Raw genomic sequence first — 27876 nt, forward strand, 5'->3', positions numbered from 1 at the left:
GAGACTCAGGCGGGTCCTTCCGACACTCCCGGCTCCCTCCAGGTTGGACGAGCCCAGAGGCGAAGCGTCGCTGCTGAGACGCACACAGTCTGGCTCCAACCCTGAGGCCTGCCATGGTTATGTGTGTTCTCTGAATTGTTTCCTTGGGGGTTTGGGCTCGGCTCCTGGCTGGGTGGCAGCTGATGGCACCATCCTCAGGGGTCCCTCCTGTCCATGAGGACGGAGACCTGGACCAAGTCCCTGGGGCATGGCTCCTACCTGGGGACTGGACCAGCAGGCAGACTCCTTCTGTCTCTGGAATAAGCTACGCTTCCTGACGGAGGCCTGATATTTCCCACCACTGACAATTCTGGAAGGCTCATCGCAAGGGCACATCCCAGGGACCCAGAGTCTGCAGGGCCGTGGCCCACTGTGCCCGGCTTTCCCTCTGAGGGTTCATCTGAATGACACGCTGCCCTGCTGAGGGTGACCAGCACCGGGTGCCTCACACGTACGCCTCGAGGGCCCCACGCCAGCCTGGATAACCCTTCTGCACGAACTGTGGCCACAGTGGCCACGGGCTCTCGGCGACAGAGGACGGGACTCCGGGCTGTGAGAAGGGGGCCGGGGCTCCGGGCACGTGGGGCCAGAGGATGGGGTCAGTCTGCACTGGCCCAAACTGTGTTCAAAATGGAGCCAATTTCACAGAAGATAAACAGATGATATATTCAAGATAGTTTTAATAATTTTTTTTGGAATTAGAAATATCACTCTTAAATGATGAAAATGACCAGTGGAGAATAATTCTCCCAACCGCAGAATTACATTATTTATACATATCATACAGAGTTGAGTCTGCTACCGTGGCGACCACAGTATTGAAATCCATGCCCACCCACTGCTGTCATTGGCCGTGAGGCCCACGCGCCCACAAGGCAGCACCGTCCTGCACCAGTGTTCAGCTACATTAAGTGCAAACAGTTTTGTGTTTTTTAAATCTACGATTGGATCGCAGCCTCTGTGTTCCTGAGTCCACACACTGAGCGAGGGCGACAGCCCCTCCCCCGCCTCCGGCTGGTGCCCTCAGCCACCCAGAGGGGCCTGGTGTCCCAGCAGCACTTCATGACGCTACGTAGACAGGGCTGTGTTCTATACGTACATGGGGCTCAGTTACAGTAGACCTTTGGAGTTAAAAGTTTCTTATTTTCTAGTGGAGCCGTGCCAGCCTGCCATCAGGTGGGAGACATCTTCTCGGCTGGCATGTGGCTGAGGTGGCGTCGCTCCCGCGGGGTCGCTACACTACAGTCCCACCTGGAGCTCTGGCCTGGCTTGGGGATGGCAATAGGCCCTGTGAACAAAGCAGTTTCCATTAATCCAGCCCAGCAAGTTACAGCTCACCTGGTCCGGGGGACGCCCAAGGCCCGCCCCACCGGGGTGCCAGACCACAGGGACTGCGGGGCTGTGGGGCTGCGGCGCCTGAGCCTGGGGCAGCCAGGCCCTCAGCTCCCCCAGCGGCACAGGTGGCATCCTGTGGCTTTAGCCCCTCCAGCACCCAGGGAGTCCCCGAGGCTGTGGAGCTAACAGGACAAAGATCCTGATGACTGCGCCTGGCAGGCCCTCAGTGTGGTCACTCCTCCCTGGGATCCGAGGTCAACAGTACCCACAGGAGCTGGCGTGAGCTGGCCTGGCCTGGGCCTCAAGCAGGGATGGACTCTAGTTGGCCTCCAGCTCTGCCACTCCTCACTGGCGGCAGTGGGAGATAGCTGCGCTGCCCCTGCCCTAGCGACAATGTCCTACCTTACAATCAGACAGATGCGGGGGCCTAGGCAAACAGCTGGCGCACACAGCCACCAACGTGGCTCACCATATGCAAGAGCCTCCCTCCAGCTGCGCACAGCTGGGGTCAAGGGAGGGGGAGCCCACAGTGAGAAAGGACCCCACGGCAGGGTTAGGGCCACAGGGGGACAATGGCCTCCAGGAGCTACTTTCAATCCAGAGGAAGGGAGAGCCGAGATCAGCCTGGGGTCTGAGGGGAGGCCACCCCTCTCCCAGGGCGGTTTGGCCCACAGGGGGCGCTGGACACACAGGAACAGTTTTCAAGCAGGTAAAATTAAGAATCTATTCTTTACGGTCATACCCACATTTAAGCAACAGTTATCCATGCTTTCTCTTCTCTGCCAAGCATTGCTGTGTAGCTGACCCCTACAGCTCGCTCCCACTGGTAATGGGCCCACCTCCTCACCCGCCAGCCAGCCCTTGGGAGGCCAGAGCCCACCGACCCGTGTCAGAGGGACAGTCACCATGGGGTGAGGCAGCTGTGATGGGCTGCAGTCATCTCGTCACCCTCCATCTAGGTTTCTTCATAGTGCCCCCTCCCAACCCCAAGCCAGCAACATGCAGAACTGGCCCTGAGCAGACAAAGTATCCAGAGGTGGGATCTCAGAGCAGGGAGGGGATTTCCTTTTAGCGAGAAGCCACGGGCATCGCCCCATGTGTAAGCTGGCCAGCGGCCAGGTGAGCTGGCCAAACCTTGGCCAGGCTCTGACCAGTCCACTGGGCACACCTCGGGCAGCCCGCCCTGACAACCCCCTGCAGTTGGGAGCTGGGGGGGGCAGGTGGAAGGCCTTGGCTCCAAGGATGAGCCTGTCCAGCTGCCCCCACCTGGAAGTTGCCCTACAAGGGGCAGGCGGCAGGCCACTTACTCCCATGGGCAGTGGCGCATGGCAGAGGGGGGACACATTTTCTTGAGGGTACAACTACATCGTTTTTTAAAGATGTTGTAGTTTTTATAAGGGGCCAGCAGTTGAGGGTTGACCGTGTGCTAGGCACCGGGAAGGCATTCCTGGCCGCTGCCTGGGCAGCCAGTACCGGAGGCACTGCAGACCCCAGGGAAGCTTCTGGAACCCAGCCCTGCAGAAGCCAGAGCACCAGCAGGGAGGGACAGCAATCCTGGCTACTAGGGCCTGCTCAGCCACTGTCTACAGGGTCCCCAGCAGCCCGTGGGCCAGTGCAGCTGCCGCAGCCATCTCCAAATCCTGGCCTCTGATGACTCCACCCAGAAAAGCACCCTCTACCCTCTCCCAGTCACTGGCTGGCGCCAGAAGCGCTGTGGGTGCCCAGGGTGTGGGGGAGGAGGGCACGGTGACACCGTGCCAGCCTGGGACAACAGCAGAATGGTAGCATTGTCCCCAGGATGGGCTGCTGCCCGGCCAGCTGGAGATCAGCCGTGGGTCAGGCACCAAACAGCGGACATGGCAGCCAGGAGCAGCCATGTGGGACCCAGCTTGCTCACGAGGTGGCAGGTCTCACAGCTTTCTGTTCACACACCATGAGGCCCATAACCTCACAGAACTCCAGGGCACCTCCTCGGGGTTGACAGGCTCTTTTTAAAGCTTAGATGTGAAAATGATTATTGAGAATTATCTCCATGCACAACTCATTTGCATGTTTATTTAAGAGTGAGATAGAGGACCTCCTCCGAGAAGCAGGGCAGAACACCAGGAACGTGCCTCGGAGTGGGGCAGTGCAGCGGAGCAGTGCAGTGCAGTGGAGCAGAGCAGTGCAGTGCAATGGAGCAGTGCAGTACAGTAGAGCAGTGCAATGGGGCAGTGCAGCAGTGCAGTGCAGTGGAGCAGTGCAGCGCAATGGAGCAGTGCAGTGCAGTGGAGCAATGGAGCAGTGCAGCGGAGTGGTGCAGTGCAGCAGAGCAGTACAATAGAGCAGTGCAGTGGAGCAGCAGAGCAGTGCAGTGGAGCAGCAGAGCAGTGGAGTGGTGCAGTGCAGTGCAGTAGTGCAGTGGAGCAGTGCAGTGCAGCGGAGCACAGCCTCATGCAGACAACACTGGCCTCCTGAGGCTTCATTCACCTGTTAGCTTCACCCATACTTCGTGTCAGGAAGTTAAGACAAAAAAATTAAAAAGGAAATACATGTTTTGTGATTTTCATGGCAAGTAAACTTCATCCAAGCTGGTACAGTTTCCTGTCTGTGTGACACTGCAGCTGACACAGCCCTTCAGCTGGCACACCAACTGAGCAGGGTTGCTCCCTTGCTAAAAGGTGAAAGCCTGCATTTCCAAGTGGGCCTGTGGCCATCACGAGGGTCTGTTACCCTAAGCCCTTATGTGACACTGTCAGCCCCACCCAGGTGCAGGGAAAGGCCCTGCTGACTGCTCCCCACTTGGTGACCAGGGCAGCGGTGGCAGGTCAGCTTGCACCCAGGAACCCAAGAGACCCCAAGCAGTGTCTTGAGGGTAAATGCCAGGCCCCTACTTGTCTGCAGAGGGTCTCGCTACCGAGTGAACTTAGAAGCCGCCAGGCCCATGGGCACCCCCACAGCACCACGCGGCCCTCCACATAGCTGCAGAGGCATGGTAACCACTGCAGGATAATTCAACCAGCCAAGAGGCACCAGGGGCAGGCAGCAGCCTGACTGCTGCTGGGTCTGCGTGTGAAGGCCCTTGGCGGGGCGGGCTGAGGCAACCACACTGCCTCCCCTCCTCACCTGCCCCAGGTCTCTAAGACAGAAGCACCTGCTTCTTCCTATGACACGTCTTCCTCGCAAGTGAAGGGCTCAAAAGAGAATCCGGCCAGGAGGCCCACGTGGCACCAGCGTTCTGCCTCCAAGCCAGCCTGGACTCAGGTCAGACCAGACCCACACTCCCTTCTCTGAGCTCCGCAGGGCAAGGGCTGCAGCAGGAACTCGGGCTGGTCACCCTCCCCGAGGAGGGGCTGCACTTGTCACCACGCCAGAGCTCGTCACACATGCTCTCAGTGAAGAGTGCTGACCACTGACGAGCAGCCTCCTCTTGCAACTCCACGAGGATGACGGCTGCTGCGGCTGCATGCTCGCCGGGGGGCTGGGATCGGCCGTGACCTCCGGAGGCCGAAGCTGCAGCTCCACCTGTGAGACCCGCACAGCAGAGCCACCCACATCATCAGGTGTTTTGTACTCACTACTGGAACCACGCAGATTCTCGCCATACTTGACTACAAAAAATGTACACGAGGGAGATACAACCCTAAACGCCCCAGTACGTTAACGGTTACCATCCTGACCTAAAATACAGCCAGTACCAGCTCACCCACTGTGCACACTGGGACGTGAAAGCAAGCCTTCCACAGCTGACAGGGACCCTCCAGGAATGTCATATCCTGCCGCTCAGGAGGGTGCAGCCCAGCCCCCCAGCCACGCAGTCACAGTCCCCGGCCCCACAGGAGGTGCTGGGGGTGCAGCCACCAAGGGTGCCACCCAAGGGTCCGGCCAGCACCTGTGTCCCAGGAGGGATCCCAGAATCACAACTACCTTCCACAAAGAAGAAAGATGAAACCAAACCCCATCCCTGCGTGCCTCCGCCCAGGCAGGTGCCGTGCCAGGGGGCGCTGGTGCCGTGCCAGGGGGCGCTGGTGCCAGGAGGCTCCAGCTGGCAGGTTGCGCTCACGCGCCTTTCCAAGCACAGAGCCCGCAGCTCACGCTCCCTGTCTGGCTCTGCCCACGTGGAGACCTCAGTGCATAGGATCTCAATCAAAGTTCTACAAACTGCTTCTTTGAAAAAAGATGTTTATTAAACAGTTTTAATTGTCATAAAATGACTAAAATGGGTTTTAAAAATTAAGGCTCTTCTCTTTCTGTGGATTGCCAGAACAATGTAAAAATAATATCAATCAACCCTGAACACTTTGTCCCTAATGTTAAATTTCATAGATTCCTAGACATTTTATGATTAAGATAAAAAAGTGGACTATAAATGACAATGGCCCCTTGTACTGAACACACACTCTGATCAGGTGTACAATACTCTAATTGAGTAGTTAAGCAAAACTATTCCAGTTAAAGCATCAATTGTAATTTTAGCAGTTTAAAGTCATTGTTTCCCGAACACTGTCATGATTTGCTTAAAGTAGAATAGTCTGGCGCAGGAACACTAGTCTTGGTTGGGACTGTGCTCCCAGGAGGACGGCTGACTCGGCTGGCAATTCCTTTTGATTATAATTGTAAATGCTCTAAGGTGAATTATCAAATGATTCAGAATTACATGGCATGCAGTATCCAAAATTATGGCTCTGATGCATTTAGATTTACATTAAGAATAAGACGTGTCTGTCATTCACATTCATTGTACACCCCACCCCTCCCGAGAGAAAAAAAACAGTTACTACCTATTCAAGTTCTAGACCCGGGGCAGCATTAAGGATTAAAACTTACCACTTTCCCAGGCCTTCCCCATGTGCAAATAAATCCCTCCTGACAAGCAGTAACTATACAGTCTTCAAGGAAAATTAACACCGTCAGTCTTTCGTGCGCGATCTTTTTACAGATCAGCGGTTCTAACAAAGGAACCTCTTCCATTCGAGGACACAGAGGCGTGCCCAGCGTTTTAGCGGGGTCCGTTTTGGCTTTAGTAACTAGGTTCAGTTTGTCACTACTCTTGCTAGAAATGTGTCCCATGCTGTGGTTCCGCTTGTGGTCTTTCTCGTGGTGCCTCTCCTTCCGATCGTGGAGAGAGAGTGTGGCGAACTTGCTGACCCCAGAGGCGATGGCGCCGTCCGCGACGCTGCCCTTGCTGCCCGCGCTGGAGACGGCGGAGTGGGGCAGGCTGTTGGACCGCGGCAGGGGAGGGGGGACGGGGTTCCCGGGCGTCGTGACACTGTTCCCGCTGCTCCCAGCAGGGGCACTGGTGGCATTCATGACATTGGTGTGTGTCCTTGCCCGCGAGAGGGGCTGGTGAGGGAACAGGATGTCCTCGGTGAGGTCCCACAGGCAGAGCTGCGTGTCCTGGCCCACCGAGCCGAAGCGGTAGGTCACACTGACCGGGCGGCTGTCGGTCGAGTTCCGCTTGGAGAGCCGCGACTGCGTGCTGTTGGCCCGGTCTCTGCTGAAGTGCAGAAGGTCCTGGAAGTCCTCGTCGCTGCCGCTGAGCTCCATCGGGTCGCTCTCCTCCACACTGGTGGTGTAGGGGTCAAAGGCCACCACGCTGACCCAGGACTTGTGCCCGTGGCCTCTAGCTATGACTCGGCAGTCTACAAAAGACCAGACTGTCACCAAGTCGTCTTCTCCACCGGTCACGATGTACTTGCCGTCGGGACTCCAGCACACGCACAGCAAGCCCCCAAAGTAGCTCTTCATCGTACCGTGCAGCTCCACCGAATCAAAGTTGAACACCCGCAGGAACCCGTCCTGGCTCACACACGCTAAGAACTTGCCATCTGGGGAAAAAGCAAACTCGTTGAGGGCCCCCTCGCCCACCGTCCACTTGAGGAGAGGGTTCCTCGTGGATTTGCTCTTGCAAGTGTGCACGGCAAAGCTCTCCCCCTGCTTCAGCAGCTGGTAGTGGGGGGCAGTGGTGCCACAAGTGTGCTCCACATTGTACAAGTACATGTTCCCACTGGAATGGGCTACTAGGAAAAGGCTTTCCGAACCGGGCACCCATCTGACACAGGTGACTCGTGACTTGTCTATTAGTCTCTGTGAAGACAAAGGAGAACGAGTTATCACAATGGAGAAGTTCCAAAGGCTCCGCCTTTTCCAGCAAGAAGACACGCGTACTGCTCAGCAAGTGGGCAGAGCACATCCACGCACTCCCCGCTGACCTTGGGATGAGCCAGGCCAGCAGGGCCGCTGGCCCCTGAGTAACCTCCCGTGGGCTCTTGCTGCAGGACCTGGCCTTGCCACAAGGATGTGCTGAGAGCTTATTCCATGCCAGATGCTGCCCCAAGCACTGGGTGTGTGTGCATGCACACGAGTGTGCGAGTGGGGGCACTTACTTTCTGAGTCCATGACTCACTGCCTCTATCTGATGACCTCACCTCGAGGAAAGCACACCTCGTGGCTTCCCTGCATGCATGCCACTCCAAGGCCTGCGCTGGCCACATGTGCCCTCTGCTGGGGCTGCGTGAAGGTGGCGGTCCAGCCTGCAGCCACGGCCACAGCACACAGGATGTTGGAGTGCTCCTCCTGGGCTGGCCTCAGCCGGGGTGCACTGGGGCCTCCTTGCGGTACGGCCTGGCCTGTGTGTGTCTTTATGAGATTTCCTCAACATCCTCTCTGGACCAAGGTGGTGTCCACAGATACATCCAGACACAAGTGGATGAGTAACTCAAGAGTGTGTTGTTCTCACACTCCGCTCTGCTGGTTTCTGGACCGTTGTCCCACTGGCTTCTCTAACAGGAATGGCAGCAGTCTTGTCTTGGCAACCCAAAGAATGAAAGGCACCAAATACCCAATCTCTCTGTAAAGGCTCAGCAAGTCCTCTTCTGCCTGTGGGGATGCCCAGTGGCCTCCCAGGAAGAGCCCTCTCCAGTTGCCTGTGTTCAAAATTACTTCATCAGAAATCACCCACAAGTTTTCCCCAGCTCGCCCTCAGAACAGCGTCCCTTCCCAGCCAGGCCCCCTGCCCCCTGCCCGCTGGTTAGGACTCCCTGCTGGAGATTGAGGGGGGCGGGAAGCACACCGAGGGGCCCCTGCCCAGACATTGCTGCCTTCTGCCTAGTTGCCTGTGTCTGCTACGTTTTTTTTTTTTTTTAAGAAAATTTAGAAATAGAACCACCTGACTTTGAAAAGCAGGGCTGCAAAAGCAGGAATGACAGAAACATGCATATTCACTGCAGGAAATCTAGACCTCATGGCAAAGGAGCAACTACAGGCATGCGCAGGGGGGCCCGGTGCTGCACGGCGCGGGGCGCAGGCAGCCTGCAGCGGACACCAGTGCTCTTGGCCACAGAAGGCAGGGCTGGCGCTCCAACAATAATAGGTCCTGCCCCTGGGGACACGGCCGACGCTGTTGGCCTCTGCCTTTTCCCCACCCTGCCCAGCAGCCCAGCTACAAAAGCACCTATCCTACATTACTGCCAACTGAGCGCCCCTCTGGCAGGGCCGGAGGGTGCGGGCTGAGGCCCCCTACGCTCCCCAGCATGAGTGACCACACTGTGCGGCTGAAGGCCTAGGACAGCCGCAGCTCACCCAGAGCACGGCCTTCTCTGACAGACCTGTGCCCTCGGGATCGGTGGCTGATGCCTCAGCCTTCGCATGGCATCTCTCCAGGCCGTCCACCAGAGCCAGGTCAAATCCCAACTTTCCCTCCAGGATCACTTCACTGTACTCTCCCAGGAACACAACACGTTAAGGGCAAACCAACTGCCAGCAGAGGGTTAGGAGTCAACTTATGAGAGGACTTTAAAAAAACGTTCAGCCACAGTGAGGCATGAAAACAAGTGTCTACAGCATTAAGATGAACGCTGCTACGATGACAAACCGGGCTGTAAAACTTTAGTACCACACTGACAAGTGCTATGAGACCGCTCCGGGACAGCAGTGGGCACCAGCTGGGCCAGGAGGGCAGCCGAAGCACCTGCACACCCACGAGCTAGGACCTTGTTGGGTGAAGACACGCCCATGTCACACAGAGCACCTGGGCGTGCTGCCTGGCTCCATCCCCCGACTCCTATCCCAGGGTCCCGACAGGCAGCAGGGAGGGCTCACGTCCTCGGGTCCCCGACACACACCCAGGAACCTGCACCGAACCACGAGCTCAGCCTTGCAGACCTGCAGGGTGCAGTGCATCAGTGCAAAATACATGCAAGTTTTCAAATGAAAAAAGGGCTGCGGAACAGCGGGCAGAGCAGCTGCCAGTGACGCCAGCAGGCCGTGCAGATACTGTTTCATGTCTTGCCTTTCATTGTTTCTGTTTTCCATATGGACTTAAAAAAAAAGTTTATTTTTATTTGAAAGGCAGATTTACAGAGGGAAGGGCAGAGAGAACAAGTGTGCAATCTTCCATCTGCTGGTTCACTCCCCAGACGGCCACTAGGGAGCCAGGAGCCAAGGGGCTCTTCTAGATCCCCCCCCGCGGGTGCAGGGTCCTGAGGCTTCCGGCAGTCCTCCACTGCTCTCCCAGGCTGCAGCAGGGAGCTGGATGGGAACCAGGAGCCAGGGGCCTTTTCCAGGTCTCCCCTACGGCTTCGGGCTGTGCTCTGCTCTCCCTGGCCACAGCAGGGAACTGGATGGAAGGGGCCGCTACGGGATGCTGGTGCTGAGGTGGAGCACTACCGTGTTGAACCACTGCTCTCCTTGTAAGTCAGCTTCCTGCTAACCCCTGGGAAGGGCAGTGAGAGATAATCTTACGGTCTGGGCCCCTGTCCCCACATGGAGGCCTGGGCAAAGCTTCTGGCTCCTGACTTCAGCCCAGCCGAATGCTGACTGTTGCAGTCACGGTGGCCAGTGAACCAGGGGACGTCTCTCCCCCTAATTCTTTTAAACAAATAAATGAATATTCTAAAATTAAAGAAAAATTTGAGGATCCAGCTCTAATGAGTGCCAGTTTGTCACTTGTTTACTGTCAATTTCCAAAGCAGCTCATGTGTTTCACTGAGGGCTACCATGTGTCAGCCACCACAGCACAGGGCGTAGGGTACAGGATTGCAAGGTGCAGAGCACAGGGCACAGGATGCAGGATGCAGGGCACAGGGTGCAGGGCACATGGTGCAGGGTTCAGGGCACAGGGAATAGGGCACAGGGAATAGGGCACAGGGTGCAGGGCACAGGGTTCAGGGTCCAAGGTTCAGGGCACAGGGCACAGGAAACAGGGCACAGGGTTCAGGGTGCAGGGCACATGGTTCAGGGCACAGGGCACAGAGTTCAGGGCACAGGGCGCAGTGTGCAGGGCACAGGTTTCAGGGCGCAGGGTGCAGTGTACAGGGGCGCAGTGTGCAGCACACGGGGCGCAGGGCAGGCAGGTCTGTGAGCTGCACTAACAGCCACAAGGCTGGCCCTAAGTCCCACACTGAGCAGCTGCTTGTGAGGTCAGGCCCTGCACTGACCTGCAGCGACAGCTTGCTGCCTTTGGACCAGGTAGCATTTCTAACTCGGGGCATTCTGCACTGCCCGTGCCTGGGCTCCAACTCCCTTCCTTGGGGTTTTTACAGGCTCAAGCCCTTCTATGAAGCACGTCTACTCATCTTCCCTTTCCAGGCTGGGCACGGCTGTCACCCTGCGTCCTCGCTCGATGACACACCCTGCACACCCTCCTGCGCTGGCAGACAGCCCGTCCCATCTGCCGGGCTGAGGACTCAAGGGTCTGAGTCTGGAAGCGGTGAAGCTCCTTATGCCAAGGGCAGTTTCCACACACCTAACCTTGCAGTGCCGCTCTCCAACGGGACAGCGGGGTTGGAAGATGAGTGTTATTTGTACCTTGTGAGATATGGCCACACTGCCTTCCATGCAGAACGTAATAACTTCTATCTTCAGCAAGGCCTCCAGCACCTGCTTCCCCACAGAAAGGAAGGCACTCACTCAGGTCACCCAGCTGCCTGAAGTCCCAGCCACACACTCAGGCCAAGCACCGACACATGCCAATTGAAACAAACATCACTTCCTCCAAGGAAATCACCCAGGAACTAGCTGAGTACCTAGGAGACATTTACAAAATCTGACAACAGTAGGTGCTGTGGGGAACAGAGCCAGCGAAACAAGACTCTGTTTTCAGTCATTTCAATTAGCAGTGTGGTTGGGAAGGCCTCGTGGTGGGCCCAGCTGAGCAAAGCCTGGAAGGTGGCAGAGAGCAAGCAGGCCGACACCCACAGGAGAGAGCACCAGGCCCAGGAGGCAGGGAGCAGAGTGCCGGGGAGGGGCCGATACGGGTGGGAAAAGGATGGGGTGACACCAAACCCGCACAGGCCCCTGGGTCCTAAGGTGGGGGACTCTCCTCTGTCAGCACTCCCAAATCAGCCCGCTCAGACCCAGCTCCCACGGCCACTTCCAAGGCCTTTTGGGAACAGGCTCAGCCTCACTCGGCTCCCAAGGCCGGGGAGGAAAGTACAACTCCCTGGGATCAAAGTTACTGCGTTTCAACTGTACTGGGTCTGGAGGGACAGATCCGAAGCAGCTGCTTCTTTTTAAACTAAGAAACGGAAATACTTGTAACACTTTACTTATTAGAGTTGAAGATTGGAATAAAATGATGCTGCCCGTTTTCTGCAACAAAAGGGCAGGTTTGTTCTAGAACACACTGCGGGTGAGACAGGGAGGATAATTTGAATTCCTGCTCAAGGCTGAGGGACTGAATCTCCAGGGTCTCTGGAGTCCTGCTCTGGAGCGGCACCGAGCAGCACAGCTGTGGGGCAGGCAGCGTGGGGAAGGCAAGGGCTCCGGGAGGCGAGGCACAGGCCAAGGCTCACGGGACCTGGCACCATGTGCCCGACAGCAGCCTCCGAATCCGGCAGGCCAGCAGTGAGGAGTCACGTGCAGTGCTCAGGGCTGGCCCAGGCACGCACAGCACCTGCGAGGCAGCAGACGCTCAGACAACATGACTGCCAACTTCTACACTGCGGGGACATGCTCCAGCAGCATGACGGGTATACTGGATACAACATGATACTCTTAAAAAATTAATTTCACTTTTTGGGCCTGGCACGATGGCTCAATGGCTAAATCCTCACCTTGCACACGCTGGGATCTCATACGAGTGCCGGTTTGTGTCCTAGCTGCTCCCCTTCCCATCCAGCTCTCTGCTTGTGGCCTGGAAAAGCGGCAGAGGACAGCCCAAAGCTTTGGGACCCTGCACCTGCGTGGGGGGGAAGGGGGACACCAGAAGAGGCTCCTGGCTCCTGATCGGCTCAGCTCCAGCCACTGCAGCCATTTGGGGAGTGAATCAGCAGACAGAAGATCTTTCTGTCTCTCCTTTTCTCTGTAAATTGGCCTTTCCAATAAAAATAAACAAAACTTAAAAAAATTTTTTTTTCACTTTTTGAACTTTTCCACTGTGGCTATTAGAAAATTCTACACCTGTGCTGTTAGTGCTACTGTGGTGGCAGGGACCCGAGGCTTCCTGAGGAGGGACCGACGTGATGACGTCTGTCTGACCACGGACAGCGCGGGCAGGGCAGTGGCAGGCAGGGTGGGACTGAATGACCAGAGATGTGTCCTGAGGGGCCCTGGGTTTTGCTCAGGACACAGCGAGAAAAGTCAGTCTGCAGCTACTAAAAACGATCAGTCAAGGACAACAAGAAACTCGACTGAGAATAGCAAGACCCAGATTTGCGACATCCCAAGATCTCCCAGGATGAGGAGTGGCGAGAAGAAGGTGAAGCAACAGAAAAGGCCGGAGTGAGCAGGCCAGCGAGCTGGCGAGCAGAACCTGCACAACACCTGCAGGATGGCCACGAGAGCGGCGGGAGAGGAAGCAGCCGGCTCAGGAGGCGTCCTCTCCGGCCAGAGCGCTCCCTGCACTGGTCCTGCCGGGCGGGGCAGGGCCGCAGATGGGGTGGGTGTTCCTTGAGGGTGAAGCCAGGACCTGCAGGGCAAGCGCCTGGCAGAGGATGGGGAGGTCAGGACGACAGGCACAGGGAGGGTCAGCGGGGGCAAAGGGACAGGCTGTGACAGCAGTGTGGTGGGAGGGACAGGATCCTCTCAGCTGCTGAGAGCCAGGCTGTCCTCAGGAGGACACCTGCTTGACACAGAGGGTCTCTGCCAGAGTGTTGCCAAGTGCCCCCGTCCACCTCAACAGTAAGCTCCACAAAAACAGTTAAATAAACAAAACCTCTTAAAACAAAAAAACACGACCCACATGTTGTTTCTGAGTTTAGCCACACTGCCTGCCATGCCAGGCTCCGGGGCAGGGGCAGGCTCCAGCTGCTGCGCGCCCACAATGGCCTGCCCCACGTTAGCATGAATAGAGACGCTCCTACCAACGACCCAGAGCCACAGCTTCCCAAAGCTGCTCAAAGCACCCAGTGTCCGTTCTTCCCACATTCAACAACAAGCACGAAAAAATTACCTGGGGGGGATGAGTACAGATTCCATAACGCATGCATCAACTTACAACAAAAGTACTAAAACAATTCAAAACCCACAGCAGCGGCTGGAAAGCCACACCGTGATCACAGGCAGAGGACGGTGGCTAAGGGCCAGCAGACCTGAGTTCTGCCAGAAGCAGTGGGACAAGGGGATCCACTGCCAGCTCCAAGGAGCAAGTCAGAACGCCCCAAAGCAGGGTCCAGCTCTCCCAGCCACCTGCAGGGTCCTGGGCACCAAACAATGCCCTGGCAGGATCCCTGTGCACATGCGCACTCTGTACTCTGCAGCCTCCTGGCGCCCTTCACTCACACCTCTCTTTACGGCCGCACACGGGGCCCAACCTGGAGTGTCGCCCACATCCTCTCAGCTGGGAACACAGAGGCCAGGACACAAGGGCTCCCTGCATGTCAGAACTAACAGGAGCTATGACAAGTTCTTCTCAGACCTTATATTGTAATCAACGACTAAAATATTCCTAGAAATTCTACACAGAGAAATTATCCCTCTGCAATTCTTGTCCCCAAATATATGAGGAAACTAAAAAGTTCATATAAGGGCCAGCATGGCAGCCCAGTAACTTAATCTAATCTTTTACTCCACGGTACTGCTATCCCATATGGGTGCCAGATCGTGTCCCAGCTGCTCCACTTCCCACCCAGCTCCCTGCTTGTGGCCTCGGAAACCTGTTAGAAGCTCCGGGCTTTGGATTGGCTCAGCTCAGGTCGTGTGGCCGCTGGGGAGTGAACCAGGAGATGGAAAATCTTTCTGTTCTCTGTAATCTGCTTTCTGCCTTTCCTACAAGAATGAAGTTCATGGGAAATCCATCTAACCTTTAATTCCATTTTTTCTTGAGCTTTTCTGAAAGCCTGCACACAAGCAGCAGGTGTAAGAAGCGCCCCCTTGCCCCTCTGCAGGGCCTCCCTAGACTGAGGCCGGCTGGGGCTTCTCCCTTCTGGCAGCTATGGGGAGGCAGGTAGCGCGGTCTGGGATAACTGGACGAGCTACTTAAGGCTCTCCCTGCCTGTCGCCTGGGGAAGCAGCAGAGGACGGCCCAAAGCCTTGGGACCTGCACCCGTGTGGGAGACCCGGAAGAGGTTCCTGGTTCCTGGCTTCAGATCGGCTCAGCTCCAGCCGTTGTGGTCATTTGGGGAGTGAATCATTGGACAGAAGATCTTCCTCTCTGTCTCTCCTCCTCTCTGCATATCTGACTTTGTAATAAAAATAAAGACATCTTTTTAAAAAATGTCCATATTCTTTTCATTGATGAGGGGTAAATCCCATCTTTAATTAAATTTATTTTCACCTCTTTGATTGGTAACTGAGCAAGTGAGAGAGAATCTTCCATCCATCCACTGGTTTACTCTCCAAATGCCTGCCGTCTAACTGAAGCTAAGCCAGGCCAAAGCCAGCAGCCAGGAACCCAATGCAGGCCCAAGCACCTGGGCTGCTCCTGGCCGTCTCCTGGCACATAGTCAGAGCAGGATCACAAGTGGAGGTGGCAGGACGTGAACCAGCACTCCAAGCAGCAGCTTAACATACTATACTACAACATCGACTATTCACCTTTTAAAACATACGACTATCAGATGGAACATTTTTACTATTTCTCATGAACATTTCCATTTTATAATTCCATCCAAGCACTTATTATATTGTCATGTACTAGGCACCCACCAGAAAGAGACAAAGGTCAGAATAATTAATGCTGGGGTACACATGTGCACACACATGTGACAGGGAGATGACAGGGTGTCCTGGGGAGGAGCACAGGCTGGTGGCAGAGTGGCAAGCCGCCTTAGACGGGCTGGTCCTCTGGCCGGACTGCCCTGACGGCTCCTTCTCTCCCGGAGAAGTGACTGCTGATCCTTCAGAACCGAAGGGCCTCCCACCAAGGACATCTTCTCTTCCCTTCCTCCCACGCCCGGACCCTGCAGGCCCAACACGAAAAATGATCTGAGAGGGCTCACCCGAGTCACACAGGTTCTCAGGTGGGTTCTGATCCTACCCATTTCCCAACAGGGGGTAAGAGCGTGCCAAGCACAAGGAGGGGAGAGCCGTGTGGGCACCAGGGTCTTTGTTCTCAAGTCTGGAAAGTTCGTGGACCTTCACTGACTGCTGGGATAGGAACAATGTGCAGCACTGAGGGTACCACCACACCCCCAAGTGAGAACACGGGTTCTAATCCTGGCTCTGCTCCTGCTACTGGAACAAGCCCAAGTATTGGGTCCCTGCCCCCGCCCAGATGGAATCCCCGATTCTGGGCTTCAGCTTGCCGCAGCACCAGTTCGTGTGGGCATCTGGGGAGTTGTACCAGCAAGGCTTCCATCTCTGACCCTCAAGAAAAGAAGAATGGGAGGGAGTGGGAGGAGGGAAGGCGGCTGCTCATGCTGGACCTCCTTGGCGGCAGCAGCCAGAGAGGATGAGGAGGGCTTGATGCCAGGCACTCGCTCCCAGCCTGATTCTCACCGCAGGAGTGTGAGCACTACTTACACACTGACAGCTCTCACACCACAGCCAGGAACCAGGAGCTCCGGAAGCTCTGAGTGGTACACCCTCCCCGCCCCAACCCCATCTCACTCCTTGCAGGCAGACTACAAACCCAACCTTTACCGATAAGTCTAACCCAGTCTCCAAGAAACTACCATGCTATTTTCAAAACCATAAGCTGACTCTGCCTGGAGGCCCTGCCTCAGGAAGCCCTCAGCTCTGGCCATTGGCTAAGCCATCCTCTGTGGCCTTCTGTAGGAACGCACTGTCTCTGGTCCCTGGCCTGGCTCCCCTCCCCCTCAGGAACAACTCAGCTGGAAGCACAATCCTGCCTGAGTTGTTCCAAATGGGCTTCTGAGTTTCTGTCCCACGCAGTCGTCTGACGTCACCAGGGTGCTGGGAGAGGTGAGGGCACAGGGCAGGGGTCAAGTTGTGGCAAGGGGAAGCCAGCACCCCAGCTCTGCAGGCCCTCGGCTCTCACCTGCACAGTGACAAGAGCCTCCTCACTGGTCCTGCTCCCTTCATTCTCTCTCTTCATTCCAATCCACCTTCCACAAGCGCTGACAAGAGCTCTAAAAGACACAGTCGATCCTGTCATTGCCTTGACGCAAAGGCCCAAGTCCCGCGGCCTGCAGTGCCGGGCAGGTTCCTCAGCTTGCTGAGCCCGCCTGCTGTGCCTTGCCACGCCACAGCCGCGCACTGCGCTCCTGCCACGCCACAGCCGCGCACTGCGCTCCTGCCACGCCACAGCCGCGCACTGCGCTCCCGTCTCTTGCTTTCAAAGGGATTCCCTACCTTTCTCCAACTCCTCTGTGTCCTTCAAGACCCAGACCAACTGTCACTTTCTGAAAGCACTTCCTGACTTCCCCCACTGATATGAACAAAACCATATTTGAAAGCCGCACGCGTGCCTTTGCTGCTCTGCTCAGTCATTGTGTTCACAGTGCCCTACGTCGCCCACAGAGCCCAGGGCCGACGTGGTAACCTGCTGGCAGGACTTGCAGCCCACGCCCAGTCATGATCCATGGAACTAGACTGCTACCAACTCTGCCACTCACTTGCTGCTTGCCTTCAATAGGTCACTTACCTTCTCTATGAAAGGTGGCCAACTGCCCACTCCCTGCACAGCAGCTGTGTTCTGTGAAAAAGCACTTGGGGTCCTCGAGATCCCACACAGGGCTCGGCACGCCTGCCAAGCGCTCTAACCGCCACTCCGGGCACTCGCTGCAGCTTGCTCTCAGGCTTGAACCAACTCTGCTGACGTGTCCACACAGCCGCAGCACTGCTGTGCTGGGCGGGGTAACTGATTTCAGCTAGCCCTGAGCGACACGCAGCCTAGCATCTTCAACAGCCAAATGCACACAGACCTGATTCGCGCATCAGTCACCAAGAGCAGGAGACCCCTGGCACCTGAGCAGGGCTGGGGCTGGTGGTGTGCCACCAGAGTGAGCACATACTCTGCCCTCCTCCGACCCGGGCACAAACACTTTCTGTTCTGCAAGTGGCATCCGTGCCACCCATGGGCACAGCACTGGCCTTGTCCTGCTGACCATGGTTCTCGTCCCTTTTGTCACACTAACTTGCCCGAGCCCCGCCCCCACGGGCCTCAAGCCCACACGCTCTGCTCAGACCAGCTTCGTGCCCCACATCACTTATAAAGAAAACAAGAAAATCACCCAATTACTTAAAACACCTCATTTCTTTGGGTGATATTAAGTAAAAATCTAGGTAAACAAGAGTATTTTCTAAGGATTTCTTAAAAATGAAAAACAAAAATAATTATTTTTTTCTCTATCGCATGTTAACCAAAACGGCAAGTTTTGTTTCCAGTCAAGCTAGACGAAACCAGAAGGCATGAGAAGGTTCCAGAGATTCCACCGACTGCTCCTCGCTAGGAGCGCCTGGGTGAGAGCCGCAGACCCGCCGCCACAATGAACCTGAAACAAACTTCCAACTGAAGTTTGCCAAGTTTAATATTCTTCCCCAAATTTATTTGTTAAAAACCAGATTCTACAATGTGTTTCTGTGCTATCTCAGTGCAGTTAAAACCATGCACCAATTCAAACGACCTGCCTTGTCTGGAAGGTCCCACGGAAGCTGGCCCTGTGCATTGGGCTGGGGTCACAGGAGAGGCCGGGACTCTGGGCTTCTGTCTCACCAGGCCTGCTTTCTCCTTCCCTTCCGCTAGGCAGCTAGCCTGAGAGAGGCGGGAGCATCACACCCATGACACACAGCTGGGAGAAAAGCCACTCCAACCACTTTCCCTAGCATCAACCCATCTGGCGGTCCCGGCTGCCACCTACGCCAGCTGTGACACGCTGTGGAACTGACACGCCAGAAACCCCAGCAGGTGTACCACCACCAGCAAAAGCCAGGCAAGCGATACGGCTTCAGTTGCTAGGATACCTAGCTATGTCAAAGGAAATTTTGCAGCAAAATAGTTTCAAGAGCAGGAGAACTATTTCTTAGTCAAATGCCAAAAGCGAGGGCATACAACAACAAAAAGCTGTAACTACAACTGAAGCAGCCTAAGGAAACGCCGTCAAATTCTTTAGTCTGCGTGCAATTATTCTGGTGAGGTGAACAACATTTGAACATCTATATTTTTATTTAAGTATCAAGTCATATTCATTTCTATGTGTTACAGCAGAATCTGAGACCCCACTACAGCTAGCTGAGCACACTCCCCAAATGCATGGAGCAGCGGCCCTGGCACAACAGGCAGGGTCACCATGAACCCACCACGCTGCCACGGGGCCGGCACCGCACGGGACGGCTGGGCCCAGCACGCAGCACGACAGGGCCTCTATCCTTGGTGAGAACGGAAGGTTCTTGCAGGGGTCTTTAACAGCTGAGACAGGGTGCTACTTACTTCCTCATTAAATAGTTTGCTAGTTTCTTTTTTGATTGGGTCTATAAGCTGGACTTGGCCTGCAGAAAAGCCCACTAGGAGAGAGACACTTTCTGCTGTGGCTGTGAGGTGGTTGAAGTCATGACAAGTAGGCTGTGTTCCTTTGTATATCCTTTTATCTATTGGTTTACTCAAGTCAGCAGCCTGGAGGAGAGAGAGAAAAATACACACGGTAAACAGCACATTGACACAGGCGAACTCTATGTCACACTACTTACACTCGGTTACGAATCTTAGAAACAAACGTCATTTGTCTATCATATTACAAAAGCACTTTAACATACTGTAGCTATCAGACATTGCTATGCTATCCATATCATAACTATCACATTCACAACTTAGTCTCCCGTGACAGAGACTTCTGGTCTTCAGAGGGAAAAACTGTAGTCACTGATTCCATATTTTCAAAATGCATTCTTTTTTAAAAAAAGATTTATTTATTTTTATTGCAAAGTCAGATTATACAGAGAGAAGAGACAGAGAGGAAGATCTTCCGTCTGATGATTCACCCCCTAAGTGACCGCAATGGCTGGAGCTGAGCCAATCCGAAGCCAGGAGTCAGGAGCTGTTTTGTGTCTCCCGTGTGGGCGCAGGGTCCCGAGACTTTGAACTATCCACCGCGCTCCAAATGCATTCTAACGAGGCACTCTAACACACCAAAGCTCAGCGTATCCAGGGTGCCAATGCCCCGGGGAGTTACCTGCAGCCCAGTGGTGCCAGGTCAGCGTGCAGCAGCACCTGGGAACTCAAATGTGCAAATTCTCCTGCCCCACCCCAGACCACAGGAAGCAGAACAATAGGGTTGGACCCAACCAGCTGTGGTCGCAAAGCCTTCCAGGCGATCCTGACGCCCAGCACAGGCAGGAGGCTCCTTTTCCAGGCCACAATCCCTCTTCTGGGTTAGCCTTCAGGGAACTTGCACCAAGTGAGCCCGTATTCAGGAGCTCTGACACACATCTACCACCTTCTCAATAACCTGTCAGCACATGAGTAAGTTTAGGAAACTGACCTTGGTCAAAGTCACCATGAGCTGTCTAGAAAGCAGCATTTGCAACTAGGTCTGTTCGTCCACGCAGGGGATGGGAAGAGACATCCAGACACCCTGAAGTCCAAAGGAAATAACTGCTGACTTGGGTTAGAAAGGATCTGGGGAGATGGGCATTGGGCATGGACACCTGTGTTCCACATGGATGTGCCTGAGTCCTAACCCCAGCTTCCCTGAATGCACACTGTGCGAGGGCGCAGGGGATGGCTCAAGGACTGGGTCCCTGGCGCCCACCTGAGAGACTGAGCTCCAGGCTCCTGGCTTCAGCCGCAGTCAGCTCTGGTTCTTGCGAGCCCTGGAGGAGTGAAGCATCTGCATGTCTTTCAAGCATGAAAAGAAAAGCAAGCAGGTCTGTAACCGCTGGCCGCTCCGCCTCCACTCCAACTCATCCTGACACGCTGGGGAAGATGGCACTGGGATCCCGCCACCCGGGCGAAGCCTAAGGAAGGTCCTGGTTCTGGCCCGCCCTGACTGCTGGCGGTCTTTCTGGGGGTGAACCCACGAACTGAAGCTCTCTCTTCCCTACCCTGACTCTGGTCTACAACTCTCACTAGTTTCTCTGGTTTCAAAAAACAAGTCTTTTAAAATAAATAAAAAACACAGTGCTCTGCAACTTAAATAAAAAATAAAAATGGGGCCCGGCTCAGTAGCCTAGCAGCTGAAGTACTAGCTTTGCATGTGCCAGGATCCCATATGAACACTGTTCTAATCCCAGCAGCCCCACTTCTCATCCAGCTCCCTGTTTGTGGCCTGGGAAAGCAGGATTGGCCCAAAGCCTTGGGACCGTGCACCCGCGTGGGAGACCCGGAAGAGGCTCCTGGCTCCTGGCTTTGGATTGGCACAGCTCTGGCCATTGTGGCTACTTGCGGAGTGAATCATCAGATGGAGGATCTTCCTCTGTGTGTTTAGCTTCCCAATTAAAATAATAAATAAATAAATCTTAACAAACATATAAAAATAAAAATGATTTTCAACACATTCCTTCATGATTCATGATCTGCGTCATCCCAACACACTGGAATGCTACTGGCAAAATACGAGAAACCCACCAGTCCTACTGGTCCTGGAGACCACAGGTGGGGCAATCAGCGGCACTGACCCACCAGACGTCCACTCAGCCCCGCAGGCCACTGAGGCTCAGCCTCCAGGGCCCCACCGCACCCTCCATGAGGCCTGGGACACTGCATCAAGAATTCCAATACCTGATTTTCAAGTAACAAATACACAGACTGAGAAGCAAAAAAGGAGCTCAAGATGAAAAGCAGCTCTGATCTCTCCCGACACGCGAACCCTTGGCCCAGGCCGCAGGCCGCGCGGACACTACCCAAGACTCTCCAGCAAAACCAAGGCGAGAGTCTCTGCTTTCTCAACCTCATGCGATCATCTGGAGGACAGAATAAGAAAATCTATACATGAAAAAGCTTTGAAACAGAAGGGGAGACCTGACTCGGGAGGGGGCAGGGTGAGGGCTGGTGCAGCGAGGAGCCCCCCAACAGGCTGCTTGAGAGCGGGGAGCGGGGACACTGGGCTGGTGGACAAGGTCAGCCCAAGGTCACGTCAAAATAAAGAAGACACCAACACGTGAGAGAATTAAGGATACGAAGCAAGACTCAACTGGCAGCAAGCGCACACACACTGACAATAAAATAAGCCGGGCGGCGTGGCCTAGAGGCTTAAGTCCTCGCCTTGAACACACCAGGATCCCATATGGGCGCCGGTTCTAATCCCTGCAGCTCCACTTCCCATCCAGCTCCCTGCTTGTGGTCCTTTGGAGGAACGCCCAAAGCTTCGGGCCATGGCACTTAAAAGGGAAACCAGGAAGAAGCTCCTGGCTCCTGGCCTCGGATCAACTCAGCTTCAGCTCATTGTGGCCATTTGAGAAGCAAATCAGCAGATGGAAGTTCTTTCTATCAGTCCTCTCTAAATCTGCTTTTCTTTTTTTTTTTTAAGATTTATTTTTATTATTTTTTTATTGGAAAGGCGGATATACAGAGAGGAGAGACAGAGAGGAAGATCTTCCGTCCGATGATTCACTCCCCAAGTGAGCGCAACGGCCAATGCTATGCCGATCCAAAGCCAGGAGCCTCTTCTGGGTCTCCCACGCGGGTGCAGGGTCCCAAAGATTTGGGCCGTCCTCGACTGCTTTCCCGGGCCACAGGCAGGGAGCTGGAAGGGAAGCGGGGCTGCCAGGATTAGAACTGGTACCCATATGGGATCCCAGGCATGCAAGGCGAGGACCTTAACCACTGCGCCACTGCGCCGGGCCCTAAATCTGCTTTTCTAAAAAAAAAAAATCTTAAAAAAAAAAGAAAAAGTTGGGGGAGGGATGCCTGGCTTGTGTCCCCGCTGCTTCAGCTCCCTGCTTGTGGCTTGGGAAATTAACAGAGGACGGCCCAGAGCCTTGGGACCCTCAGAACCTGCACTCGCATGGGAAGCCCAGAGGAGGCTTCTGGCTTCAGCTCAGCTCAGCTCATTGCGGCCACTTGGGGAGCCGTGGAATGTGATTTTTGTGTCTCATTGTCTCCATAAATCTGATTTGACTTTCCACTAAAAATAAATAAATCTCAAAAATTTTTAAGAAATGAGTAAGGGTTGATCAAGGACTTAAAGAAAGTGGTTGTTGGGCCCAGTGGCGTGGCCTAGCAACTGAAGTCCTCGCCTTGAACACACCGGGATCCCATATGGGCACTGGTTCTAATCCCGGCAGCTCTACTTCCCATCCAGCTCCCTGCTTGTGGAAAGCAGTCGAGGACGGCCCAAGGTCTGGGATCCTGCACCCACGTGGGAGACCCAGACTCCCATCTTCGGATCAGGTCAGCGCTGGCCATTGCAGCCACTTGGGAAGTAAACTTCAAATGGAAGATCTTTCTTTCTGTATTTGCTTCTCTCTATAAATCTGCCTTTCCAATAAAAATAATCTTAAAAACTAAAATAAAAATAAAACAAAACCTGTACTTCTGAAAAACCCATGGATGCCACTTGTCAGGCCAGAGTCCAGGACCCCACCAACCTCCACACAAAGGCCGGACTCCTCGGTGCTGCTTCAGCCCCAACAGCACAACCACTCCCGCTTAGCCCAGCACGGCTCTCCTGCCCTAGCCAGGTGACTGTCCACCTCCCCTTCAAGTCTGCCAGGGGAGAAGGCTGTCAACACCAAGTCAGCCCCTGCACTAACTCCGAGCCACTCCCGTCTCCCCAAGCGCCTGGCAGACGGCTCACAGGGTAGACACAGTCTGCGAGGGAAGAAACAGCGCGGACTCCGGAGCCGAGGACAGAACACGCCCCTCCCCGCAGAGCAGTGGGGAGGGCTGTATAGGATGGACACCTCCATCTCAGCTCTCAAGCATCGAATCTATTCCACACGTTTAGTCATTTCTATGTTTTTTCCTTTGTTCCCCTCTTTCTTATTTTAATTTTTATGGTATAATTCTATAGACTCTGGGATTTTCCTTACGCCCTACTTCCATGAATTTATAGTTGCTTTGTATCTGTTATCAGCAATTACAGAAAAATAATTTAGCTTTGCTCTGCAGCTTTCCAGTGGATTTTGCATACTTTGAGATTTTAAAAAATGCTTTGTATTTCAGTTGCCAATTATCTGATCTTCAATAATATTTTATTATTTTCATTATTAGATTTGAAAGGCAAGGGGGGAGGGAAAGAGAGAAAAGGCTTGTGGCTACCACCTGCTGTTATGCCTTCCTCGGCCTCCCCAGCGGCTGGGCTGTGCAGGGCCAGGCAGAAGCCCAGAGCCACAGAGGCGATTCACTCCTGCCTCACAGGTACTGTGGGCACACTCCTCAGGGCTGCAGGCAGCTCACCCACTGAGCCAAACTCCTGCCCTGAAACAGGAATTCAGGGCAAAATCAAAGTAGTCTAAAAAATCTTACCAATTTCAAGGGTCAGAGGCCATGTGGCTTCCGGCACGTTCCGGGCGCCCAGGAAGCACAGCTGTCCTGACATCAACCCACGCCAGATGAACCTTGCCTGGTGTGCTTGGCAATGTCTAGGCAAGGGGTCACTCAGGGCAGGCACTTGTCAGGGGCTCACCATGCTGGTCAGGTTCCCAGTTCAGCAGAAAACTTTGCAGCCTGCTTTAAAAGGTTGTGTAGCACAGGCTGAGCTGGTACGCAAAGCTTCCATCACCATGCCAGCATTTTTAAACGCCATGCTTTATTTTCCTTCGATTTCTGACCTCAAATCCCTAAAGTTCTCAGGCTGACAGCTGCTAGAACAGGCTCCAGCACACTCCAGCCCCTCATCTTGTCAGCATGTCACAGCATCTGTGCACTCTCCCTCCTCAACCCCCGCCTCAGGGGCTCCCAAGGCCGCGGGGCTGCTGCTGCTCCCCACGTGTCAAGCCAACAGCCATGTCACGTCCCATGGGTGCTAAGCTGTCTTTGTTGGAAACCTGCTTCTTGACGCTCCTGAATGCCAGGAAGCATCTGTGGGATGAAGTATCTCAGGCCTCCTTTAATGCCAAATGATGACTTTAGGCAGCGGAGCGATGGACTCGACTTCCCTGCATCTTCAAACCCCAAGGCCCTGTTCCCCATCTGAGCATCACTTTGGCACACCAGAGAAGCGTAAGATGTCCTTTCCCTGGCAAACTTAACAGCTGCCAAAGCTTGCCTCTCAGACCCGCTGCATCCACCACCCCTCACTGAAGAACCGCCCTCCCTGGCTTCCATGTCCTGCACGGGCAGTGCTCCCTAACGGCCCACCTGCCCCAGTGACGGGTCCACTGTCCTTCCAGGTCTGGACTGACCTCCTTCTTGGTCAGAGCCCGGCTAGTTCAGCCTCACAGGTCCTGTGCAGGTTCCTTCCACCCGCTTCCACCCACAATGCTGTGGGTTCAGGTTAAAGCAGAGCAGCTACGCCCTCACATTTCCTCCCGGGGCGGGCCTGGCCACTGCTGCTCCCCATCCATGCCCCTCTGCAGCGGGCCTGGCCACTGCTGCTCCCCATCCATGCCCCTCTGCAGCGGGCCTGGCCACTGCTGCTCCCCATCCATGCCCCTCTGCAGCGGGCCTGGCCGCCCCCCGCTCCAGTCTGCAGCAGCTCTGGCCCTCTCCTTACAGTCCTTTCTTCCCCTGTCCTCAACAGTCACACAAATTGCTGACCACAGCACAAATGTCCCCCCACGTGACCTCCCACGTCTGGGAGTGGTGTGCTTTCCGGCTGCCCCTCACTAAGTGTCTCACTTGCGTGCCACGCTCAGTAGCTGGAGGAGGTTCACTTTCTTCCACACATGGTCCAAGTCCAGCAAAGTCAGGACGCTGCTGAGGCACCCACAGCCTGAGTGGATTTCTCGGGCGGCTGGCACAGGCCGAGTGGCATCCAAGGTTGCCATTACGCCCTTTCAAAAAATCAGCAGAGTACACACAAGGCTGTGCTTGCTTTTCTCACTCCTCCTAGATGCATCTCAGCCAAGCAAAGCAGGGATGACCAAGGGGTTGGTCCTAAGGGCCTCAGAGGATCTCTCACTGGAGAAGAGCAAAAGGGGCCCTATGCTTAACTGGAGCCCCAGGTTGGAAGCTGAGCAGAGCAATTAAGACGGCCCACATCCCACACCCGAACCCGAATTCAAGCTCCTGCCCAGCTCCTTCCTCCAGCTTCCGGCTAACACACACCCTGGAGACAATGGTCAGGGTCGGTGATTTGGTTCCCAGCGCTGGCCAGTGTGAGAAACCAGCTGGAGTTCCTGGGTCCCTGCTTCAGCCTGGTGCACTGCGGCCATTTGGGAAGCTGATCAGTGAACAAGAGACCTTGCTCTGTCTCTATCTTTCAAACAAAACAAAACTTGAGATAGAAACTTTTAGCCCAGCCAGCCTCCAGGCTTCAAGGTGCCATCAGGGCTGAGTTCCCAAGCACGTCCCGGGAAAGCAAGGAAACACCAATGTCTCCCAAGCAAAAGGCATGGAGGACCCAGGACACTGGCCTCTCCAGACTGAGACAGACTCACTTGTTGAACAAAGCTCTGTGTCCGGTTTAACCAAAATCTTCAATATAGAAAGAATTAACTAGGTCCAAGCCCGGCATGATGGCTCAGGGGTGAAAACCTCAATTTGCAAGTGCCAGAATCCCATGTGGGCAACAACTCATGTCCCAGCTGCTCTACCTCCCATCCAGCTCCCTGCTTATGACCTGGGCAAACAGTGAAGGACAGCCCAAGGCCTTGGAACCCTGCACCCGCAGGAGGCTCCAGGCTCCTGGCTTCAGATCAGATCAGTCCTGGCTGTTGTGGCCATTTCAGGAGTGAACCAGTGGATGGAATATCTTTCTCTCTGTCTCTCCTCTCCATAAATCTGATCTGCCTTCCCAACACAAATAAATAAATCGAGAGAGAGAGAGAGAGGAAGAACGAGGTCCAACGAGCACCAAATGTCTTTACTGCCCACACTTGACAGGCAGCGAACAGTCCAACACTCCAGACACAAGTTGCACAGCATTGCGCAGATGTCACAGCTACAACCACCTGCCCTTCGAGAAAATGATGCCAGCACCACCAACACCCACACATTCCCTTCTCCACCAAAATACCCCCAACTGGCATGAACATGGCATCACACAGCTGGCATGAACATGGTATCACACAGCTGGCATGAACATGGTATCACACAGCTGCCATGAACATGGCATCACACAGCTGGCATGAACATTGCATCACACAGCTGGCATGAACATGGTATCACACAGCTGGCATGAACATGGTATCACACAGCTGGCATGAACATGGTATCACACAGCTGGCATGAACATGGCATCACACAGCTGGCATGAACATGGCATCACACAGCTGGCATGAACATGGCATCACACAGCTGGCATGAACATGGCATCACACAGCTGGCATGAACATGGTCTATAAACAGCTTGACCCTCTTTGATAGAAGACTCTTCTTGGGCGAGGGGTCACTTATCCCAACAGTAAAAATAAGTGCACCTGTGTGAGTAGGACATCTGCCCACTCTGGAGCCCAGCTGCCAGGAATCCCCGAGAAGGCCTTACAAAGGAAACCACGCCGGGTATGTGAGGAGCAGGGGACTGCCAGGAACCAAGAGACCTGCAGCCACACACATACAATTAAATCCTTCTTTTGCTGTCCACGGCTAACTGCCTTTCTGACTCGTGAGTCAGACACCACGCCCAGCAGCCCGTGGCACGCCAATCATGGCTCACACCGCGCCCCTGCCCTTCAGCATCCTGTGCTGCGGCCACTGCCAGAGAAGGAGAACCTAAGGAAAAAGCCTGCGTCTAACTCCCAAGCCCAGGGCCCTCTCCACTGCACTGGGAGGCAAAGCGTGAGGTTACACCTGAGGTGACCAAGTCCCAGACCCTACTGCTCCCCCGGACCAGATCCCACATCTGTCTTGTCGACGAGTTCACCTCACAGGGCTGTTCCGCTAAAGCAACGCAGGAGGGACAAGGCATTAGTTCAGTAACGCAGACGCCACTTGGCTGGCGCGGCCTGTCCCTGAAGGCCTAGCTTCAAGGTCCCACTCCGGCTTCAGGCCAGCCTCCTGCCCGTGTGTACCTGGGAAGGAGCAGATGACGCTGAAGCACGGGGGCCCGGCAGCCATGTGGGAAACCCGGCTGGGGTTCTGGGTTCCTGGCACTGGTCTGGTCTGCCCTGGCAGTTGCAGGCTTCAAAGGAATGAGCCAGTGA

The 27876-nt window shown here is 54.9% G+C and overlaps 1 protein-coding gene across 1 annotated transcript in view; it reads right to left on the minus strand.

Annotated features, from left to right (window-relative positions):
• Window positions 1–617: 617 nt before the first annotated feature.
• The window catches only part of WDR20 (WD repeat domain 20), a 43092-nt gene continuing 15833 nt past the window's right edge, over window positions 618–27876 (minus strand). Inside the window, 5 exon segments of the mRNA XM_040975043.1 lie at window positions 618–1327; window positions 6181–7440; window positions 16733–16778; window positions 16780–16823; window positions 19124–19306. Coding sequence (XP_040830977.1) covers window positions 1274–1327; window positions 6181–7440; window positions 16733–16778; window positions 16780–16823; window positions 19124–19306 — 1587 coding nt within the window. The 3' untranslated portion in view covers window positions 618–1273.

This window comes from Ochotona curzoniae, unplaced genomic scaffold (genome assembly GCF_017591425.1).
Source record: "Ochotona curzoniae isolate NIBS_2020 unplaced genomic scaffold, NIBS_Ocur_1.0 contig_2688, whole genome shotgun sequence".
NCBI classification, from domain to species: domain Eukaryota; kingdom Metazoa; phylum Chordata; class Mammalia; order Lagomorpha; family Ochotonidae; genus Ochotona; species Ochotona curzoniae.